The 17,822-nt window shown below is 48.6% G+C and overlaps 1 protein-coding gene across 1 annotated transcript in view; it reads left to right on the top strand.

Moving 5' to 3' along the window:
- The window catches only part of GRIN2A (glutamate ionotropic receptor NMDA type subunit 2A), a 167,264-nt gene extending 150,451 nt beyond the window's left edge, over positions 1–16,813 (top strand). Inside the window, exons 12-13 of the mRNA XM_064590311.1 lie at positions 5,840–6,078; positions 12,553–16,813. Coding sequence (XP_064446381.1) covers positions 5,840–6,078; positions 12,553–14,352 — 2,039 coding nt within the window. The 3' untranslated portion in view covers positions 14,353–16,813. The remainder of the gene's footprint in view (positions 1–5,839; positions 6,079–12,552) is intronic.
- The last annotated feature ends 1,009 nt before the right edge of the window (positions 16,814–17,822 follow it).

Raw genomic sequence — 17,822 nt, 5'->3', positions numbered from 1 at the left:
TGTGGAAGGCAACATTCCCCCCCTGAAGACCAGGTACAGGCAGGACTTCTGATCAGACATGACTTCATGGCTGCAGAAGCCTTCTCGGGTGCGCAGAGCTTCCTGTCCTTAGAGGCACAGACAGAGGGAGGGGGAAGCTTCAGCATCACGCAGGGACCAGTCCTCTTGGGTGCAAACCCACAGCGGCCCACACCCCCTCGGCTCCCAGGGGAGCGCTTAGCTTCTGTCTTCCTAGCACGGATGAGTCTGCTCCGGGAAACAGATTTAACTGTCCCACTTACCAGCTCCAGTTCACAAGACCACACTGACAAAGATCACGGCCTCTTTGTAATGGAAGAAATGGACGGTGGAATGAGCATCTTAGAGCTGCTCCTTCGAAAACTGACCTTTGCCACTTCACCCCAGCCGATGACATGTGCACTGCTCAGCCTCTTACTCCCAAGCCTGTGGCAAGTTCCCTTTTGATCTGTATTTCCTTCTATTTATATGGCAGAAAAACTCACCCAGCAGATCTGAATGTGTTTGCGTTGCTGCCTGATTTAAGCCCGAGGATGCAAGGAAAGAAGTAGAAACAGAAAATATGGATTCAGTGCTTTGCTGTGTGCTGCAGCCACGAGAAATAGCAAAATCATAAAACACGGTCCCTGATCGCCCCCAAGGAGATTACGGTATACTTGAGTAAATTAAAAACAAAATAAGAAAGTATTTGAACTACAGTTCAGTGCACCAGTAGAAGACCACGAGGCGGGAAATGAATAAGTACAAATGTGATTGCAGCAGAGGCTGTCCCTGGGATCGAGGAATGTGCGTCTGCTGTCCTTGCGTGACATGGGTCCGGCTTACCGAATCAACTTCCTCAAAGACAGGCGTTAGGTCAGAAGGCGGAGGGAAGATCGTTCATGGGTCCGGTTTACCGAGTCGACTTCCTCAAAGACAGGCGTTAGGTCAGAAGGCGGAGGGAAGATCGTTCATGGGTCCGGTTTACCGAGTCGACTTCCTCAAAGACAGGTGTTAGGTCAGAAGGCGGAGGGAAGATCTTTTTATTTGCATCACGAAAGGAATCTAATGATGTTTCTTCTACCCAGACTGGCGCTGTTCTAGGCTTACAGACCCGGCTGTGTTTGGGATGACACCAAGGGGAACAGAACGTGGCACGGAGAGTCACTTCTGTGTCCTCGCACGCTCCAAAGGAAGAGGGAAGTCAAGAGCATGCTGGAGTTTTGAAGGGAAGGCATCAGTGTTTCTGGAGAAGAGGAAGCAGTGATGTACATGAGGCACGTGGCAGGCAGGAGCGTTTGGATGAGCAGCTGGGGCTGTGGCTGCACGATGAGGTGATATTACAGAGGCCCCCAGGACAAGTGTGACCGCGTGGTAGCCCTGCGGGGTCTTGGAAGGAAAGGAACTGAGACCGAGATGTCCCTTCCCATACCTGTGCCTGTACCGCTGATTAACCACACCGTTCCTTGTGGGCAATGAATTTACAAAAGGCTGGGTTTCCTATTTTTTCCTCCCATAAATGTGATTTTTTTTTTTTTGGCCATGATAACAAAAGTTATAAACGTCTATGTGGTTGTGGTATGAAGGGAGACTCAATTGACAGGAGCCCCTTTCATGCTGCAAACACACCGCAGTGCAGGATTAGAAGCGAGTACATGCACACGCACGCTCACGTGCACTCACACGCGCAAACTCATGCACATGCTTGCTCAGACACACATGCATGAACATTCACACATACGCACGCACACATGCATATGCACCCACATGCTCACACAAAGCACGGTGAAGATCAAAAGAACAGGGAAGCCCTAGGTGCTGGAAACAGATGGGAATGGGATATTCTCACGGCACCTCTCTGTGGAAGTACAGCAGCCTAAGGGGATGTAGGGCCTAGGGGTGGAGACCGAGGCTTTCACATCCACATGGGGGCCCTGAACTGTGCAGAGAGTAGAAAATGATACCACTGCATGAATCTGAGATCCCCAGTGAATCAACGCATCTGTGCAAAGATTAGAAAAAACTGTCCATCAGTGCGAAGAAAGTCTTGCCATCTGCTTGAAGCTCCGAGTGAGAAATTAAAACCTATAGGAGTATGGAGGTCCAAGCATATACTACCTACATGGTGTGGCAGTGACAGCCACATTTTTCTCATACAAAAACTGGTACATTGGAAGCCTCTGGAACCATGGCAGAAGCAAACTCAGAACCCCACTATAGGAACATTTCTATAGCCCCGTGTGCTTGGGGGCCCCATGGGGTTTAGAGCGAGAACAACCCTGCTGAAGATGAGCTCATCCTCAAAAGTTACCTCAAAAGGAAGAAATCCACCATGAGAGCCAGCGCACACAGCAAGCAGAGAAATGTGAATCCCAAGAACCAAGGTGGTGGGGAGGAGGCAGGGCAGAGAATAATCTGAAAGATGGTGGGTTTGAAATTATTAAATGTAGAAAAGTTTTTTAAGACTCATAACAGAAGAATGAGACATTATGATAAAAAGAATGGGCAGGAACTTAAGATGGCCAGATGAATATCCCAACTAAAATAGATTAAATGAAAGCAGAAGGCTAAATATTATTAATGAAAGAATAAAATCTGTGGGAAGCATCTAACTGTAGGACAGAGGCATAAAGGAGTGGAAAATATTAAAACAAAGTTAATAACCTGGAGGATAGAATGAGAAGGTTTAGAATATTTTAAACACAATTTTCAGAAGAAATGATAGAATGATCATGTGTTCTTAGGGGCATGCAGATTAAAACAGTGTGATACCACTATGTACCTTATTAGAATGGCTAAAATCCAAAACACTGACAATGCTAATAAATTCTGACGAGGATGTGGAGCAACGGGAACTCTCATTCGTTGCTGGTGGGGACACAAAATGGCACGACCACTTCGAAAGAGGGTTTGGCAATTTCCCACAAAGCTAAACATATTCTTACCACACAATCCCACAGTCATGCTCCCAGGTATTTACCCAAAGGAGTTGAAAACGGATGTCCACACAAAAACCTGCACACGGATGTTGATAGCAGCATGATTCATAATTGCCAAAACTCAGAAGCAGCCATGGTGTCCTTCAGTAGGTGAATGATCAACAGACTGTACATCTATGCAATGGAAATTATTCGCAAATAAAAAGAAAGCTGTCAAGCCATGGAAAGAAGTGGAGGTACTTAAATGCATATAGTCTCAGCATAAGTGTTAACATTGTGGCTACAGTTAACTGGGACCTTAAAGGAAGGATCCGGAAGATCCCTGGATTCCCACCATGTACATTTCTAACCATGAATACAACACTGAATGGATGCCAGATGATTCTGGAACCCCTCGGTTCTAATTCTTCAAAGATAGAGCACTTCTGCCTTCCTTTATCAGCTTTTTCTACGACCAGTTCGTATAGCAAAATGCTACAGTACGAATTATTCTGCTTATCCACTTGCTCTGTTATGAGCTGAGTACGGATACTTAACCGTGGACTTTCTGATGCTGTTTTGAAACTGATATTGTGTATCATTTTAAATTGTGTTTCATCTTTTTACAAATCAGACGATTGCTCACCTTAAAAAAAAAAAATCTTGTTACTATGAAAGAAGCCAGTCTGAAAAGGCTACTATGTGCACTTCGTTCCAGCTATGTGATGTTCTGGAAAGGGCAAAACTAGAGAGACCATTAAAAGATCAGTGGTTGCCAGGGGTTGGGATGGGGCGTGAAGAGAGTTGAATCAGGGAGCACACATGGGGAACTTTCAAGGCAGCAAGACTATTCTGTATGATACTGTAACGATGGACACGTGGCATTACGCCTTGGGCAAAATCCACAGAATGGTACAACATAAAGCGTGAACCCTAATGTAAACTCTGGGCTTTAGTTAATGTATCAAGATCAGTTCATGAATTGTAAAAAAAAAAAAAACCAAAAAACAAAAAACCACCCCACTGCCAGATGTTAGTAGGAGAAACTGAGCGAATGGGGAGGAGTTATGGGAACTCTATACCTTCTACTCAATGTTTCTGAAATCTTAAAACTACTCTAAAAAAATAAAGTTTACTAATTTTTTTCTTTTTTTTTTTAAAGATTTTATTTATTTATTTGAGAGAGAGAATGAGAGACAGAGAGCACAAGAGGGAAGAGGGTCAGAGGGAGAAGCAGACCCCCCGCCGAGCAGGGAGCCCGATGTGGGACTCGATCCCGGGACTCCAGGATCATGACCTGAGCCGAAGGCAGTCGCTTAACCAACTGAGCCACCCAGGCGCCCACTAATTTTTTTTCTTAAAAGGGGATAGGGAGAGTTGATACTCAAAGCAAGAATGGGTGAGATTTTTTTCCAGAATTAAAATCCTGAGTCACACATCAAAGAATGACACTGAGTCTAGAGCCGAACAAATAATAAAGCAAGTCCACACCTACATTCCACACCAAAGACAAAATGAAAATCTAAAGAGCCATCAGAGAAAAACCACAGAATGCGTAGGGAGTAGTGACAATTAGATTATTAGCCAACTTCTCAACAACTGTAATCTAGATCAGAAGAAAACCCAGTAACATCTTCAAAAGGCCCAGGGAAAATAAGGATCAACTTAGATTTCTCTGTTCAGCCAAATCATTCAAGAGAGCAAACCAGACAAGAGCATCACACGCTAATTTCACGAAACTGAAAAAAGACAGCAGTATGAAAGCGGTAATTATGCTAAACTCTTCAAAAGAGAATCAAAGAAACACTTGGAGTGTTTCCTTTTACTTGTCTCTACTAATGTTTCATATTGTATCTTAGATACAGATATACGGGCGCACACACACCATAGTCATACTTTTCATTTAACATTATATGCATCCTGTTTGATTTTCACTGTGCTTGAAGGATAATTTTTAAAGTTTGAATCATAGTGTAAGTGCCATAGTTTAGTGAATTGCTAGACAGCTTAATAGCTAGACATTTAGATCAGAGAATTTCCTCCTAAATGGCAACTGGATGAAATGCACATAATAGAAAGACAAAATAATGCTAAGCACGTCTACTTTTTTTTTCCCAGTCTAAACTCCATCTGCTTCTTTAACTGCCTACTGAAGTGGGGAGGTGTTTAGTTTGCAAGGGGCCATTCAGAGCTGATTGGGATGTCTCTCTTCAATGCCTTCTGCCCTCAGTGCCCTGCTAGTGCGTGGCATCTTGGAACAATCCCAGATGTTCTAAAGGAAGATGCAGGAAGAAACTAACATATTTGAGGACTGCCGTGTGCCGTGCAATGTGCCGGGCATTTCCTTCGCAATAATCCCATGAACGCTACTATTTATGAAAACTTGCTATGAGCCGGGCACTGCACTTAGGACGTTTGCAGACGTGAGCTCATTTGGTCCTCATGAGAACTCCAGGAAGGGTGCACTGTTGTTTGTGTATTTCACAGACAGGAGGGCTGAGGCTCTGCACTCACCCAGCTAGTAAGTGATGAAGTCATAACTGGAATGCGAGACTTTCCGCGGTAGCAAGCTGCCAGTTTATGCCCCGTCCTGTTCCAGGCTTGAGTGGGCGCACGGGCAGAGAAAAGGAGGATGGGTAGAACATAATGACAGTGATTACACACTCACACCCACACCCACACACCCACATACCCCCCTCCCAGGGACTGCACCTGACTACACCTTATCTTGTTTCATCCTCCCGACGACAGTATTAGGTAGGTCCCGTTACCATTTGAGCTTCACCGCACAAGTGAGCATGCGCAGGCCTGGAGCGCTCAGTAAGGTGCCCGCAGGTCCCCCAGCTCTAAGTCCGCCGTGTCTGCCCCCGACCCAGAGTGCATGCCCCGCTCCTCACAGCCTCCGGCTCTTGTCTCCTGTGCAGGCGAGATGGAGGAGCTGGAGACACTGTGGCTCACGGGGATCTGCCACAACGAGAAGAACGAGGTGATGAGCAGTCAGCTGGACATCGACAACATGGCCGGCGTGTTCTACATGCTGGCGGCCGCCATGGCCCTCAGCCTCATCACCTTCATCTGGGAGCACCTCTTCTACTGGAAGCTGCGCTTCTGCTTCACCGGCGTGTGCTCCGACCGGCCAGGGCTGCTCTTCTCCATCAGCAGGGTCAGTACCGCTGCCGGCTACGACCTTAATGCAGAGGGCAGGTCCAGAAGACCTCGGGGCCTCAAGAATCCGGGATGCTTGACTCCTGGGTGGGGGGGGCGGTGTGCACATCCTCCCCTCGCTCACCAACTCTTCTTGGGCTTGTCGGAAAGGAATCCAGGTTCTGCGCCTTCATAACCCAGCCAGGAGCAATCCCAGATGACTGTGCAAGCCAGAGAGGGAAGAGGGTTGGGGGTAAAGCAGGCTGGGCATGGAAACAATAGCTACAAATGAGATGAAACGCAGCGAAAGCCCCCTGGGTGTCAAGGTGAGGGAGCACTCCAGACTGCCTACCCCACCTGAAGGGGTCAGTCCTCCTCAAGTGGGGCAGAGTATTAGCTTATGAGAACGCAAGGGCAATATTGTCGGGTCTTTTAGTTTTTAAAAGAGAAAGTAGTCATCTGATTTTATGTGAAACCTTTCAGTTTTTAAATACTAGTGACAAATTCAATTTTTTTAAAAAAACAAAATACCATGTAAGCCAAACGCAGCAGTCTGTGTTGTCCACCATTAGCAGCCAGACGTGCTCTACAACACCACTAAAATCCCTGTGCAGGACGTTACAGTTCATGAGCGCGTGCAATGCAGCAGAGCCTCAGATGACACAAAGACATGAAGAACCATGAGAAGATGCACACACATCAAATAGAAAACCAAAGTACACATTCAACCCAGCATAAACTACAGCACGGAACACACATGCTCTAGTGAGCTCACACACTACGCAAGGAAACCCCTCTCCTGGTGCACAATACAGCACGTGTATGTCACCATAAAACAGGACATGTAATTCATCGGTAATGACAACAATCATGGAAAATGCTTGTATTTGTGGAGCACCTACATGTGCCAGGCACCCTGTAAGGACTGTAGACTCTTCGTCCCATTTAAGCTACAAACCATCTCTGTGAGGTGGGTAACCATTATTAGCCCCAGATTACAGGTGGGGAAACTCAAAGTCATGAGGGTAGAGAATTACCCAAGGCCTCACAGTCTTTGGTGGAGCCGGGACTCGCATCCGGGTGGTGTGGTACCAGCCAGAGCACATGCTCTTACATAAGCAACAAACATCCAATACAAGGAACACAAGAGATTTGATACAAATCATACTACCCAACACATATGTGCACACAACTGACATAATGGATGTTTACATATTCAATACAATCTCGTCACTTAGTTGCATCATACATATATATTCACTCATCTTCTAACAGAATGTAATATTATTTATCTCACAGTCAGTCATCTTTCCATCCATCCATCCACCTATTTCATCCATCCATCCATCCATCCATCCATCCATCCATTCATCCCATCCATCCATCCATTCCACCCACCCATCCATCCATTTCATCTGTCTGCCCATTCATCCATTCCACCCACCCACCCATCCATCCATCCATCCATTCCACCCACCCACCCACCCATCTATCCATCCATCCACCTATTTCATCCATCCATCCTTCCATCCATTCATCCATCTGTCCATCTATTTATCTACCTATTTCTCCCATTTACTCACCATGGAATGTTTTCACTCTAGAAGAATTTAATGAAAAACATTTGGTGTGGTTTTATATGCTAATGGTTATTGGGAAAACAAAATAATCATTTTTAAAGGAATTTGTATATTCTTAGCATTTGGTGATTTTAAGCACTTGGGAGATTCAGAAAGCACACATTAGCTTAGTGGGGAGGATTTATTTTTTCTGTTCAGTGGCACTCTTAACTTGCATTCTGTGCAAATACATATTTCCTAATTAACTTGATGGCATCTAAACACACAGACTGCTTAAAAATAACATACATAGCTATGCATATAGCTAGGTATTGTGCCAACTTTAAGCTAATTCTCTCCACCAGTTACTGAAGGCTTTCCATATCCAAATGACTCTGGGATTATCATGAGCAAATGCACACTGTTGCTTTTCCTTGTAAATCCTGCCTGTATCGGGAAGAGCATTTCCTCTGAGATCCCGTTAGGGAAGCCGAGTGGAGAGGATTGTCATTATGAGAAATGAACTAAATCCCCCATTTCCCTTCCAAGCATCTTGAGGGACAGGATTGGAGGGGGATGGGGCACACAGGAGCCAGGCATCCTGGAATCTGAACTCAGTCTTCCCTCCCTAGGGGAGAGAGGACCCTGTGTCTCATAGCACTGCAAGGACTTCCATGCCCCTTTGGGGACTCCCAGCCACCATCACTCCTGTGTCCTTAAAGCCTGCAGGGAGCCCTACTTTCAGCACTGACCCTCCTTTTCCCCAGATAATACCTGTTTTTTAAAATAAGTGCAGCCTGATATGCGTGAATAGAAGGGTTTCATATTTAATATACTTTCCTGCCTCTCTTATTTGTTAGGGGAACTCAGAAGGGGCTGAGCCCCTGATGCTATCCATAGCAGGGCTTCTGGATTGCTAAAAAAAAAAAAATGTTCTCCCTTTCTCATCAAGGGCTAACACATAGCTCTAAAGCTTGTCTTATGGGTACATTCATGCATATGCCACCTTACGTGTATATTCCTTACACAGAGCAGAGAACACAGACAAAAATGTCTTCGTTGTGCACACATAATCATTTTTTTTAACAAACCTGCAGTGGGGAATTTCCAAGCCCAAGAACCCACCTTCCTACAAAGGCAAGACCACAACCCCACAATGAATTATGGTCGTGTGTGAGTAAGGGCTGGGCCAGATAGGTTTCCTCCATCCTCTCTTACAACCCCTGTGAGTTTGCTATGATCACACCCGTCCTGTGGATATGGAGAAACTGGGGCCCCAATGGTTGGAATGGGACCCTTTTGGCTTCACGTTAAATGTCCTTCAAACTACAGGGTTCTTCCTACTTCATGGATCATGCCAGAAAAAGACAGGAAAGAGGAAGCCTGTCACGTGTGCAGGGCTGGGTCACATGCTTCAGCCCATTTCCTAGTGTTGGTTCCTTTCCAGGGGATGTAGATGCAGGCTGCCTCTGAAATGTGCTTGCCCCCGAGGCACGTTCTTTCCTGCCCATCAGCCAGGTCTCTCCATTAACCAGCTCTTGCGGCAGCTTCAACACCCAGGCTGTGGACCTAGCTGTTGCCACACAGCAGACATATGCAGCCCTCCCCATGGGCCAGATGTCCCTTGGGAAGCTCCTGGATCATGCAACAAAATACAGACCGGACCTATGGGTGCTCTGGCCCTGCCAAAGGGGACGGCCAGGGCTCGAAGAAGCCATTAGAACCCACTTTCTCCCACAGCCTTGGCCTTTGCCTTTTTCGACTTAAAAAAAAATGTGCCCTCTGGTCTGAGGGGGGCTCTTAATTTTTCTCTCCAAAATGCTCCCCCTCTCACATAGAAGAGAACATTCACTGTCACCAGCAAAAATAACTGCCTCGGTTTTCAGTCATGAGGAATGGGAGAGGTCAGGGGGTCTGGGCAGAGAATGTGTCTTATGGGCACATTCATGCATACATGCCAGGAAAGACAGATGTCAGGGGGATGGCAACTGCGTGGCCTGCCCGGTGGGCTCATAGAACAGGAGCTACAGACTTCTCCTTGTGTCCTCACGAGGTGGAAGGGGGCGAGGGGGCTCTGTGGGGTTTCCCTTCTAAGGGCACTAATCCCACTCACAAGCGCCCCACCCTTAGGACCTCATCCCCTCCCCAAGGCCCCACCTCCTCACACCACCAACTTTCACAGTTAGGATCTCAATGTGACTTTGGGGGAGGGTACAAACGTTTAGGCCTTAGCAGATGCTTCAGGGGTCAGGTCCAGACAGACTGCAGGGAACCATGGAGGGCAGGAGAGCCCATGCCCCATCGAGAATGTTCTGAGAGTCAGGGCCCTCGAGCAGAGCAGAGTGGACTGTCCAGAGCTTCACACTCTCATCAGTGCGGCTCTCGTCTGGGCCCCGGTGGGGCCGAGAAGGCATTTCATTCCATCACCTGAAGGATGGAGCCTGAATCTCCAAGTAACAAGAGCTCTGTGGCCCAGGGCCCACTGCCGAGGGAAGGTCTGGGCTGCTCCCTAACCAGAGCAAACCTTCAGTACTAAGGGGCAGCCTGCGCTTTCCTGCAGCTTCGGGACCATGGGCGCCAGATGCTCGCACTAGTGTGGGGGCGGAGGAGGGGGCAGCGAAGTAGGGCACATCGGGGATGACCGACGGCGCAGCTCATCTGGCTCATGTTTCTGGAGCCTCTGCTCTATCTGAGGCTTTGTTTGCACCCTTTTATCCTGCCCTCTACCCACCTTGAGAGTGTGTGGTTCCCACTTTGCAGGTGTGGAAACTGAGGCTCAAAAAGCTTAGTGGCTTATCCAATGTCACAGAGCTAATGACAGATGGAGCTGGGACTCACTTCCCGCAGGTTCCATGTTTCTCTGCCATGCACCCCTCTCCTCGGCAGCCCACCAAGAAGATGGGTTAACTTTGTAGGAGACTGCTGCCACCCAGGCCTGGGGGACGGGCTGGGTCCATCACGTGGACTCCTTCCCGAGGCTTCACCAGGCACATCAGCACCTGGGAGCTGCCTGAGCTGCAGCCTGTGAGTCCCAGGGGAAGCCAGGGATGAGAGAAAGCAGTCAATGACCAGCCACCCCATTCCTGAGACATAACTCAGCTCCCTGACCACTTCTGTGGGCCTCCCCCACATGGACAGCCAGCTCATCTTGGCCTGTGGGAGCATACTGACCTGTCCCGTGAAGGGGTGGAGGGAGGTTTTCAAAAGCTCTAGCAGGGTGATGGGAGCTCATTAGAACAAAATTACAGATTCAGAAAAAAAAAATTAAACTATTTTTATAATACTAACCAAAGGAAGAAAAAGCATAGATCTTGTCTGACCCAAACCCACAGGAGACACACTGGTTCTCACCCACAGTGGCCGAGCCTCCCTAGGTCAGGGTGTAGGATTGCTCTGTTCCTGAGCTGGGCGGGGAGGGCACGGGTTCACATACAAGGTCCAGAAGCTCTGTGCTATGTGAAACCCACGGCGCATTGGTGTGACTGCCATGCCCAGCAGCCGTGGAAGCAGGCAGAGGGGACCCTCCTTCCAGGCAGCGGGTGAGCAGGACCCACACACCGCACAGAGGGGACAGAGGACCAGGCTTCAGGAAGGTGGGAAAGGGCACAATGCCAGGTTTTAGGGAGCCCAAGCCATGCAACCTGGGGTGGGGGGGAAAAGGGTGAGAGAAAGATGCTCAGACTCACTACTGTGCCTTCCCCGTGTACCGTTCCTGGAAGGCGGAGTGCAGACTCTCTAGAAAAATGCCGGGGAGGCGGTGGGGGGGAGGTGGGCCGGCGGGGCCATGGTCAGCAGAATCCACAACTAACCACGCACCCTTTCCACCAGTTCACGCCCCAGTCAGCAGCAGCCTCCACGTTTGCCTTACAGACCCCTTCTTGGGCTGGCTCCCTGTCCGTCCTGGGAGGGCCTTGTTCTGATCGTCCCCTTTAGGTATGGCTGCCAAAATCTGGGGCCAGCAGTGGGGAAAGAGGGACACAAATCACAATGTCCCCCCCCCCCCAAAGTCGCCTTGCCCACCATTGCACCATGAAGTAAGAGCTCTTGAGTTACTTTGAAGTAAAAGTAAACAGCTATCTTTAAGAAAGGAACAAGGCAGCATGGAAAACAAGGGACCCACAGTTGGGGGTACTTATGTCTGAGCCACCCAGAAGTCCCAAAGTCACTCCGTCCTTGGGTGGATTTCAGTGCTGCATTACAGTGTCCTCGGGATGCTCCACTGTTCCTAATGGCTAGCACCCAACTCTGTGTCAAACACACTCACTCACACACACACAAAAGGATATATTCAATGGCATCTATGAAAAGTCTCAAGTGGTGGCCCCAGTAGTTCAAAGCATGCCCTGTCTCTCCATCCCCTGTGCTCTGCTCTTTTCTATGATGGTTTCACTCTCAGGCTAACATCCCCACATGGTGGCAAGACTAGTCCCCTGCAACTGCTCCTTCTAGCCCAGCTTCTCTATCTTTCCTTCCCCAAAATGTCTGAGTGATCACCCATGGATTTTTATGCCCAGCCTTAGAGTAACCGGAAAGGGTTTTCTCACTCTAGTATCCAGACTCCAAAGATGATCCTGGTAAACTACAGCAAAAGATGAGCTAGTGCCCCAGGTATCAATTCAATATCCTTCCGTGCTAATTTGGAGGCACCGAGAACTTTATAAGATACATGAGCATTAGTCGATGCCTTTTCTCAGACTCCACATGTAACTGTTCGGTAAAGTGTTGGGATAAGCTTGAGCCAGAGAGACGAGAGAAGCTGGGCGCTTACTGGTCTCATAGATTTAAGAAACATTCCCGGGATTCAGATTGGACTTCAAGATCCCCTCCAAGGCTCCTCCGAGAAGGACACATCCCGCCTTTGCAGGTGAAGGCCGGGTGTGCGGTTGTTTCGTGTTCCTGCTGCTGCTGACCGTGTCTCGTGTTCGTTCCCACAGGGCATTTACAGCTGCATCCATGGAGTGCACATCGAGGAGAAGAAGAAGTCTCCGGACTTCAACCTGACCGGATCCCAGAGCAACATGTTAAAACTCCTCCGGTCAGCCAAAAACATCTCCGACGTGTCCAACGTGAACTCCTCAAGAATGGATTCCCCCAAAAGGGCTGCTGACTTAATCCAAAGAGGTTCCCTCATCATGGACATGGTTTCTGATAAGGGAAATTTGATCTATTCAGACAACAGATCCTTTCAGGGGAAAGACAACATTTTTGGGGACAACATGAATGAGCTGCAGACATTCGTGGCCAACAGGCACAAGGACAACCTCAATAACTACGTGTTCCAGGGACAGCACCCACTTACTCTCAATGAGTCCAACCCCAACACGGTGGAGGTGGCCGTGAGCACAGAGTCCAAAGCGAACTCCAGGCCCCGGCAGCTTTGGAAGAAATCCATGGAATCGCTGCGCCAAGATTCACTGAGCCAGAACCCAGTGTCCCAGAGGGATGAGGGAGTGGTGGAGAATAGGACCCACTCCCTGAAGAGTCCCCGGTACCTTCCGGAAGAGGTGGCCCACTCGGACATCTCAGAAACTTCGAGTCGGGCCACGTGCCACAGGGAGCCCGACAACAGTAAGAACCACAAGACCAAGGACAACTTCAAAAGGTCCGTGGCCTCCAAATACCCCAAGGACTGCAGCGAGGTCGAGTGCTCCTATCTGAAAACCAAAGCGAGCTCCCCCAGGGACAAGATCTACACCATCGATGGCGAGAAGGAACCTAGTTTCCACCTGGACCCGCCCCAGTTTGTTGAAAACATGGCCCTGCCCGAGAATGTGGACTTCCCAGACACCTACCAGGACCCCAGCGAAAATTTCCGCAAGGGCGACCCCGCACTGCCCACAAACAGGAACCCCCTGCACAATGAGGATGCGCTCCCCAACAATGACAAACATAAATTCTACGCCAAGCACTTCACCCTGAAAGACAAGAGCTCCCCTCACAGTGAGGGCAGCGACCGGTACCGGCAGAACTCCACACACTGCCGGAGCTGCCTGTCCAACCTGCCCACCTATTCGGGCCACTTCACCGTGCGGTCCCCCTTCAAGTGCGACGCCTGCCTGCGGATGGGCAACCTCTATGACATTGACGAAGACCAGATGCTCCAGGAGACGGGGAGCCCGGCCGCCCAGGAGGAGGTCTACCAGCAGGACTGGGCGCAGAACAGCACCCTCCAGTTCCAGAAGAACAAGCTCAGGATCAGCCGTCAGCACTCCTACGATAACATTGTCGACAAGCCCAGGGAGACAGACCTCAGCAGGCCCTCCAGGAGCATCAGCCTCAAGGACCGGGAACGGCTTCTGGAGGGAAATTTGTATGGGAGTCTCTTTAGTGTCCCCTCCAGCAAACTCTCGGGGAACAAGAGCGCCCTCTTCCCCCAGGGTCTGGAGGACAGCAAGCGGAGCAAGTCCCTCTTGCCGGACCACACCTCCGATAACCCTTTCCTCCGTTGCTATGGGGACGACCGACGCTTAGTCATCGGGAGATGCCCCTCGGACCCTTACAAACACTCGCTGCCGTCCCAGGCCGTGAACGACAGCTACCTTCGATCGTCCTTGAGGTCAACAGCATCGTACTGCTCCAGGGACAGTCGAGGCCACAACGACGTGTACATTTCGGAGCATGTTATGCCTTATGCTGCAAATAAGAACAGTATGTACTCTACCCCCAGGGTTTTGAATTCCTGCAGCAATAGACGTGTGTACAAGAAAATGCCTAGTATTGAATCTGATGTTTAAAACCTTCCATTAATGTTTTATCTATAGGGAAACATACGTAACTGGCCGATGTGCTGGAGGGTAAATGTCGGATGTCCGATGGTGCCCTGCCAAGAGGAAGAGGATTTAGGAAGGTATTTTTTTTTTGTTGGTTCTTTTGCACATGGCTCCATGCCATAGTCTTCCACTCAAGGAATCTTGTGAGGTGCGTGCTGAGCATGGCAGATACCAGATAGGTGAGTCCTGAACCAAAAACACAAACACACACAAGGGCAGGTCTCCCAGACACGCCCACTAGGTATGTTGGCAATGAGAATGCGTTGGATGCTGATGGTGATGCTATGATTTCCTATATTCCAAATTCCATTAAGACCGGTCCACCATGTGCTCCCCTCATCAGAAATGCCTAGTGGTCTCTCTCATTCCAAATAAGCAATATGGTATGCATGTACCCCTGACTCAAAACAGTTACGAATGCATCTGCACTGTAGCGAGATTGACGTGCAAGAGATTAGGAAATTTGGCCTCGTACCCGTTTTCAGCCTTCATGTTATGCCTCCCATCACTGCCCAGGCCCAACCCCAGAACTCCAGGCTCCCCCCCCAAAGAATAGCAAATCCGTGTGTTCACAGTCACTATGCTACCTTCATTAGAGTCCATTTCCAAGACACATCTGGAGTAAGGAGCCAGAAGGGCCCTCAGGCGGAGAGTTCTGAGCATCTCTTTGGATGTCAGCTTGTGCGTCTCACAGAACACTCTCTCACCCTTGGCTTCGATGGTCTTGTTCAGAGCTGCACAAACACACCCATGTCTCTGATATCTAATTTGTGGATCTCCTGTCTCTGACACAGCGGCTGTTGTAGTTTATCCTGAAGACTCCTGTGTACGTAAGTTTGCGTCTCCCCCCCCTTTCTGGTGACGACTCAGGGTTGTATAGTATCTGTTACCCCTTCTTCCCTCCCAGACTGACCATAACTCGTTCCATCCCCAAAAGGCCAGGGTGGCATCTAATTACGTGTGTTGCTATTCCCAGAGCTGTTAACATGGTGGCACCCACCAGCAGCCAAATGTGTCCTGTGATCTGTAAGAAGTTCAATGCCAGCCATCTGCTGAAGCCTAGTGCTACCTGTTGCGTTTCTCTTCCTTCACGTCATGAAATTCAGTTGGATGCTCGTTTCCACTCCAACCTCCTCAGATCAAAAGCCTTCAAAACATGAGACACTCATGCATCCACCCTGAGCATCCTCCAAATTGTGGGTCACCTTTGGTGGCAAAAATGATTGCTCTTTTCTGAAATTTTCGCTCTTTTGGAGTCAAAACCACTTCACTAGCACCAACGGAAATCTATGAAAAATTCTCCAAAGCATTTGTCATTTCCAAGTCACCCCCCCCCCCCGCATTGTCTCATTCTTACTTTACTCAGACCTGTGTCTATGTGACCTGGAATGAGACTCATTTAAAACCACTGGGGGAGGAAGGGGAGTCTGCAGCATGGGAAGCTCTCAGCACAGGGCCTGGCACCGAGAGCATGCTGAGAACACAAAGGTAGTTGTTATGCGATAACAGACCAGAATTTTGTAGTTTAAAAATTAAATATTATAAAACCCACAGACAATATTAAACATTTTTATATAGTTCTAATTTAGTGTATTTTAACTTTACGAATGACCCTGAAATAGCTAGGATAACTAGCCATCTGGTCCTGTAGAGTCGCTGAGTCTGGCGACATGCTGCAAACACCCTAAGCAAACTAGCCTGCCCTTCTCCTGGTTTCCTCCTGCATTTTGCTTTGGGTTCTTGGAGAAGGGCACAGAGTGGCAGGTTGAAAAGTCACCCTGTTTCTTTTACTTACAGCATGTTCTGTTCTGTAGGCAGTGTTTTCCTGCGAGCGGGCAGGGGCCAGGAATAATTATCTTAGAGCTCGAGGATTCAGCGAATGGCTCCATCTTTGGGCAGGTGCATCCAGTAATGATAAGTGGTTGCAGTAAGTTTCGGGATCATCGGTGGGGAGGCAGAGGAGGCCATGGGCGAGTAGGTCTTCCCGTCAGAAGGGGAGGGCTAGGCACTGATGACAAATGTATCTGAACATTGCATTTTCTTTCTCGGATGTTGCACTTCTGCTGCCCCAAGGCCCAAGAATGGAGAAGCCCAGACTGAAGGGCCTCACCTCCATTCCTACTCTTAGGCACACTCCTGGCTGTCTTGTCTTTTAGAACTTTCTGCCTTTGCCCTCCCATTGCTTTCCAGACCTACATTCCCCCAGCCAGGATCACCTCATTTCCCCCACAAGACCTGCATGTCATGACATGAAATGAATTAAAAAGTCTCCCCAGCACAGAGAGCAGTGGTATGTCATTAATCCAAAGAGGCTTTCTGTCTTCCTCCTGTGTCCTCAAAACCCAGAGGGGGCTGCCAAAAGTGACAGAGACCTCCAGGGAGAACGCAAATTACACTCAGAACTGTTCCATAGATCAAAAACCCTTCTTCTAACAACAGCATTATTTCTGCTGTTAACCCTATGCTTCTTTAGATTAAAAAAAAAAAAAACTAAACTAAAAATGGGGCTTTTGGAAGAACCAACAGTACCGTGCTTCCTTTAATACCCAACGCATTTTTAAAAATAAACACTGAGCATTGGAATGCTATCTATAATGAATACATAATTTTCCTCCTCCACAAATTCATCGACTCTTAATTGTGATGATCCCAAGCATAAGAAAACTGACCGCTGATCAGACAGGCCATCTGCCAAGTGAAAGATAATGACATAGAGCTATTCGAAGGTGATTCAAGTCAGTTCTGTTCTTTGGAAGCAGAAGGTCAAAGACAAATAGAAGGCCCTCCAACTCTGGATCCCTTACAGAGGGTTCCTGTGACATCCCAGCCTGAGATCTGGCAGCTGTTCATGCCAAAGAGCCAGCATGCCTGAGCCCCCGAATCGTGCCCGAGTTTCACCTGACTCAAGCCAGAGCCGGCATCCGTAACAGTACCGCAGTGACTCTAAGTGGCCTTCTCCACTTGAGAAGGGCCCAACAGGTATGCCTAAATGCAGGTGCTCACGTTTCTGTCGATGAGTAACGGTACACACATGCCCAACTTAAAATAGTCTGGGTAAGAAGAGAGTCTTCTGGGGCATGAATATTCTACCCTGGAGCCCTTGGAGTTCCTAGAACATAGTCTACCTGGTCCTTCCACCTGCAGGTTTCAGACTACTTCTGGCTTCAGTGCTCCCAGAAGACAGCTCCCTAACGGGTCTGTTTTTCTGCCAGCAAGGCTCCCTCCAGAGGTACAGAATTATGATCTCCCCACTCTTCCGTCCTTTGCAATTTCACTCCGTAATGGCAGCCAGCACCGTGATGGGGCTCTTGGGGATTATACCTGGTTTCTCTCCCCTGTTGCAGAGAGCCTGAGAACTTTTCATACTCAGCTGCTCTGAGGAGACCATTAAAATGCACCCACTGCAGCAAAATCAGTCACATTTGACTCACACT

The sequence above is a fragment of the Mirounga angustirostris genome, unplaced genomic scaffold (assembly GCF_029215605.1).
Source record: "Mirounga angustirostris isolate CCGP_5_RB_7025 unplaced genomic scaffold, mMirAng1.0.hap1 SCAF_5, whole genome shotgun sequence".
Taxonomy (NCBI): domain Eukaryota; kingdom Metazoa; phylum Chordata; class Mammalia; order Carnivora; family Phocidae; genus Mirounga; species Mirounga angustirostris.
The sequence above is the reverse complement of the archived record's forward strand: the minus strand, read 5'-3'. Positions and strand labels throughout refer to the sequence as shown.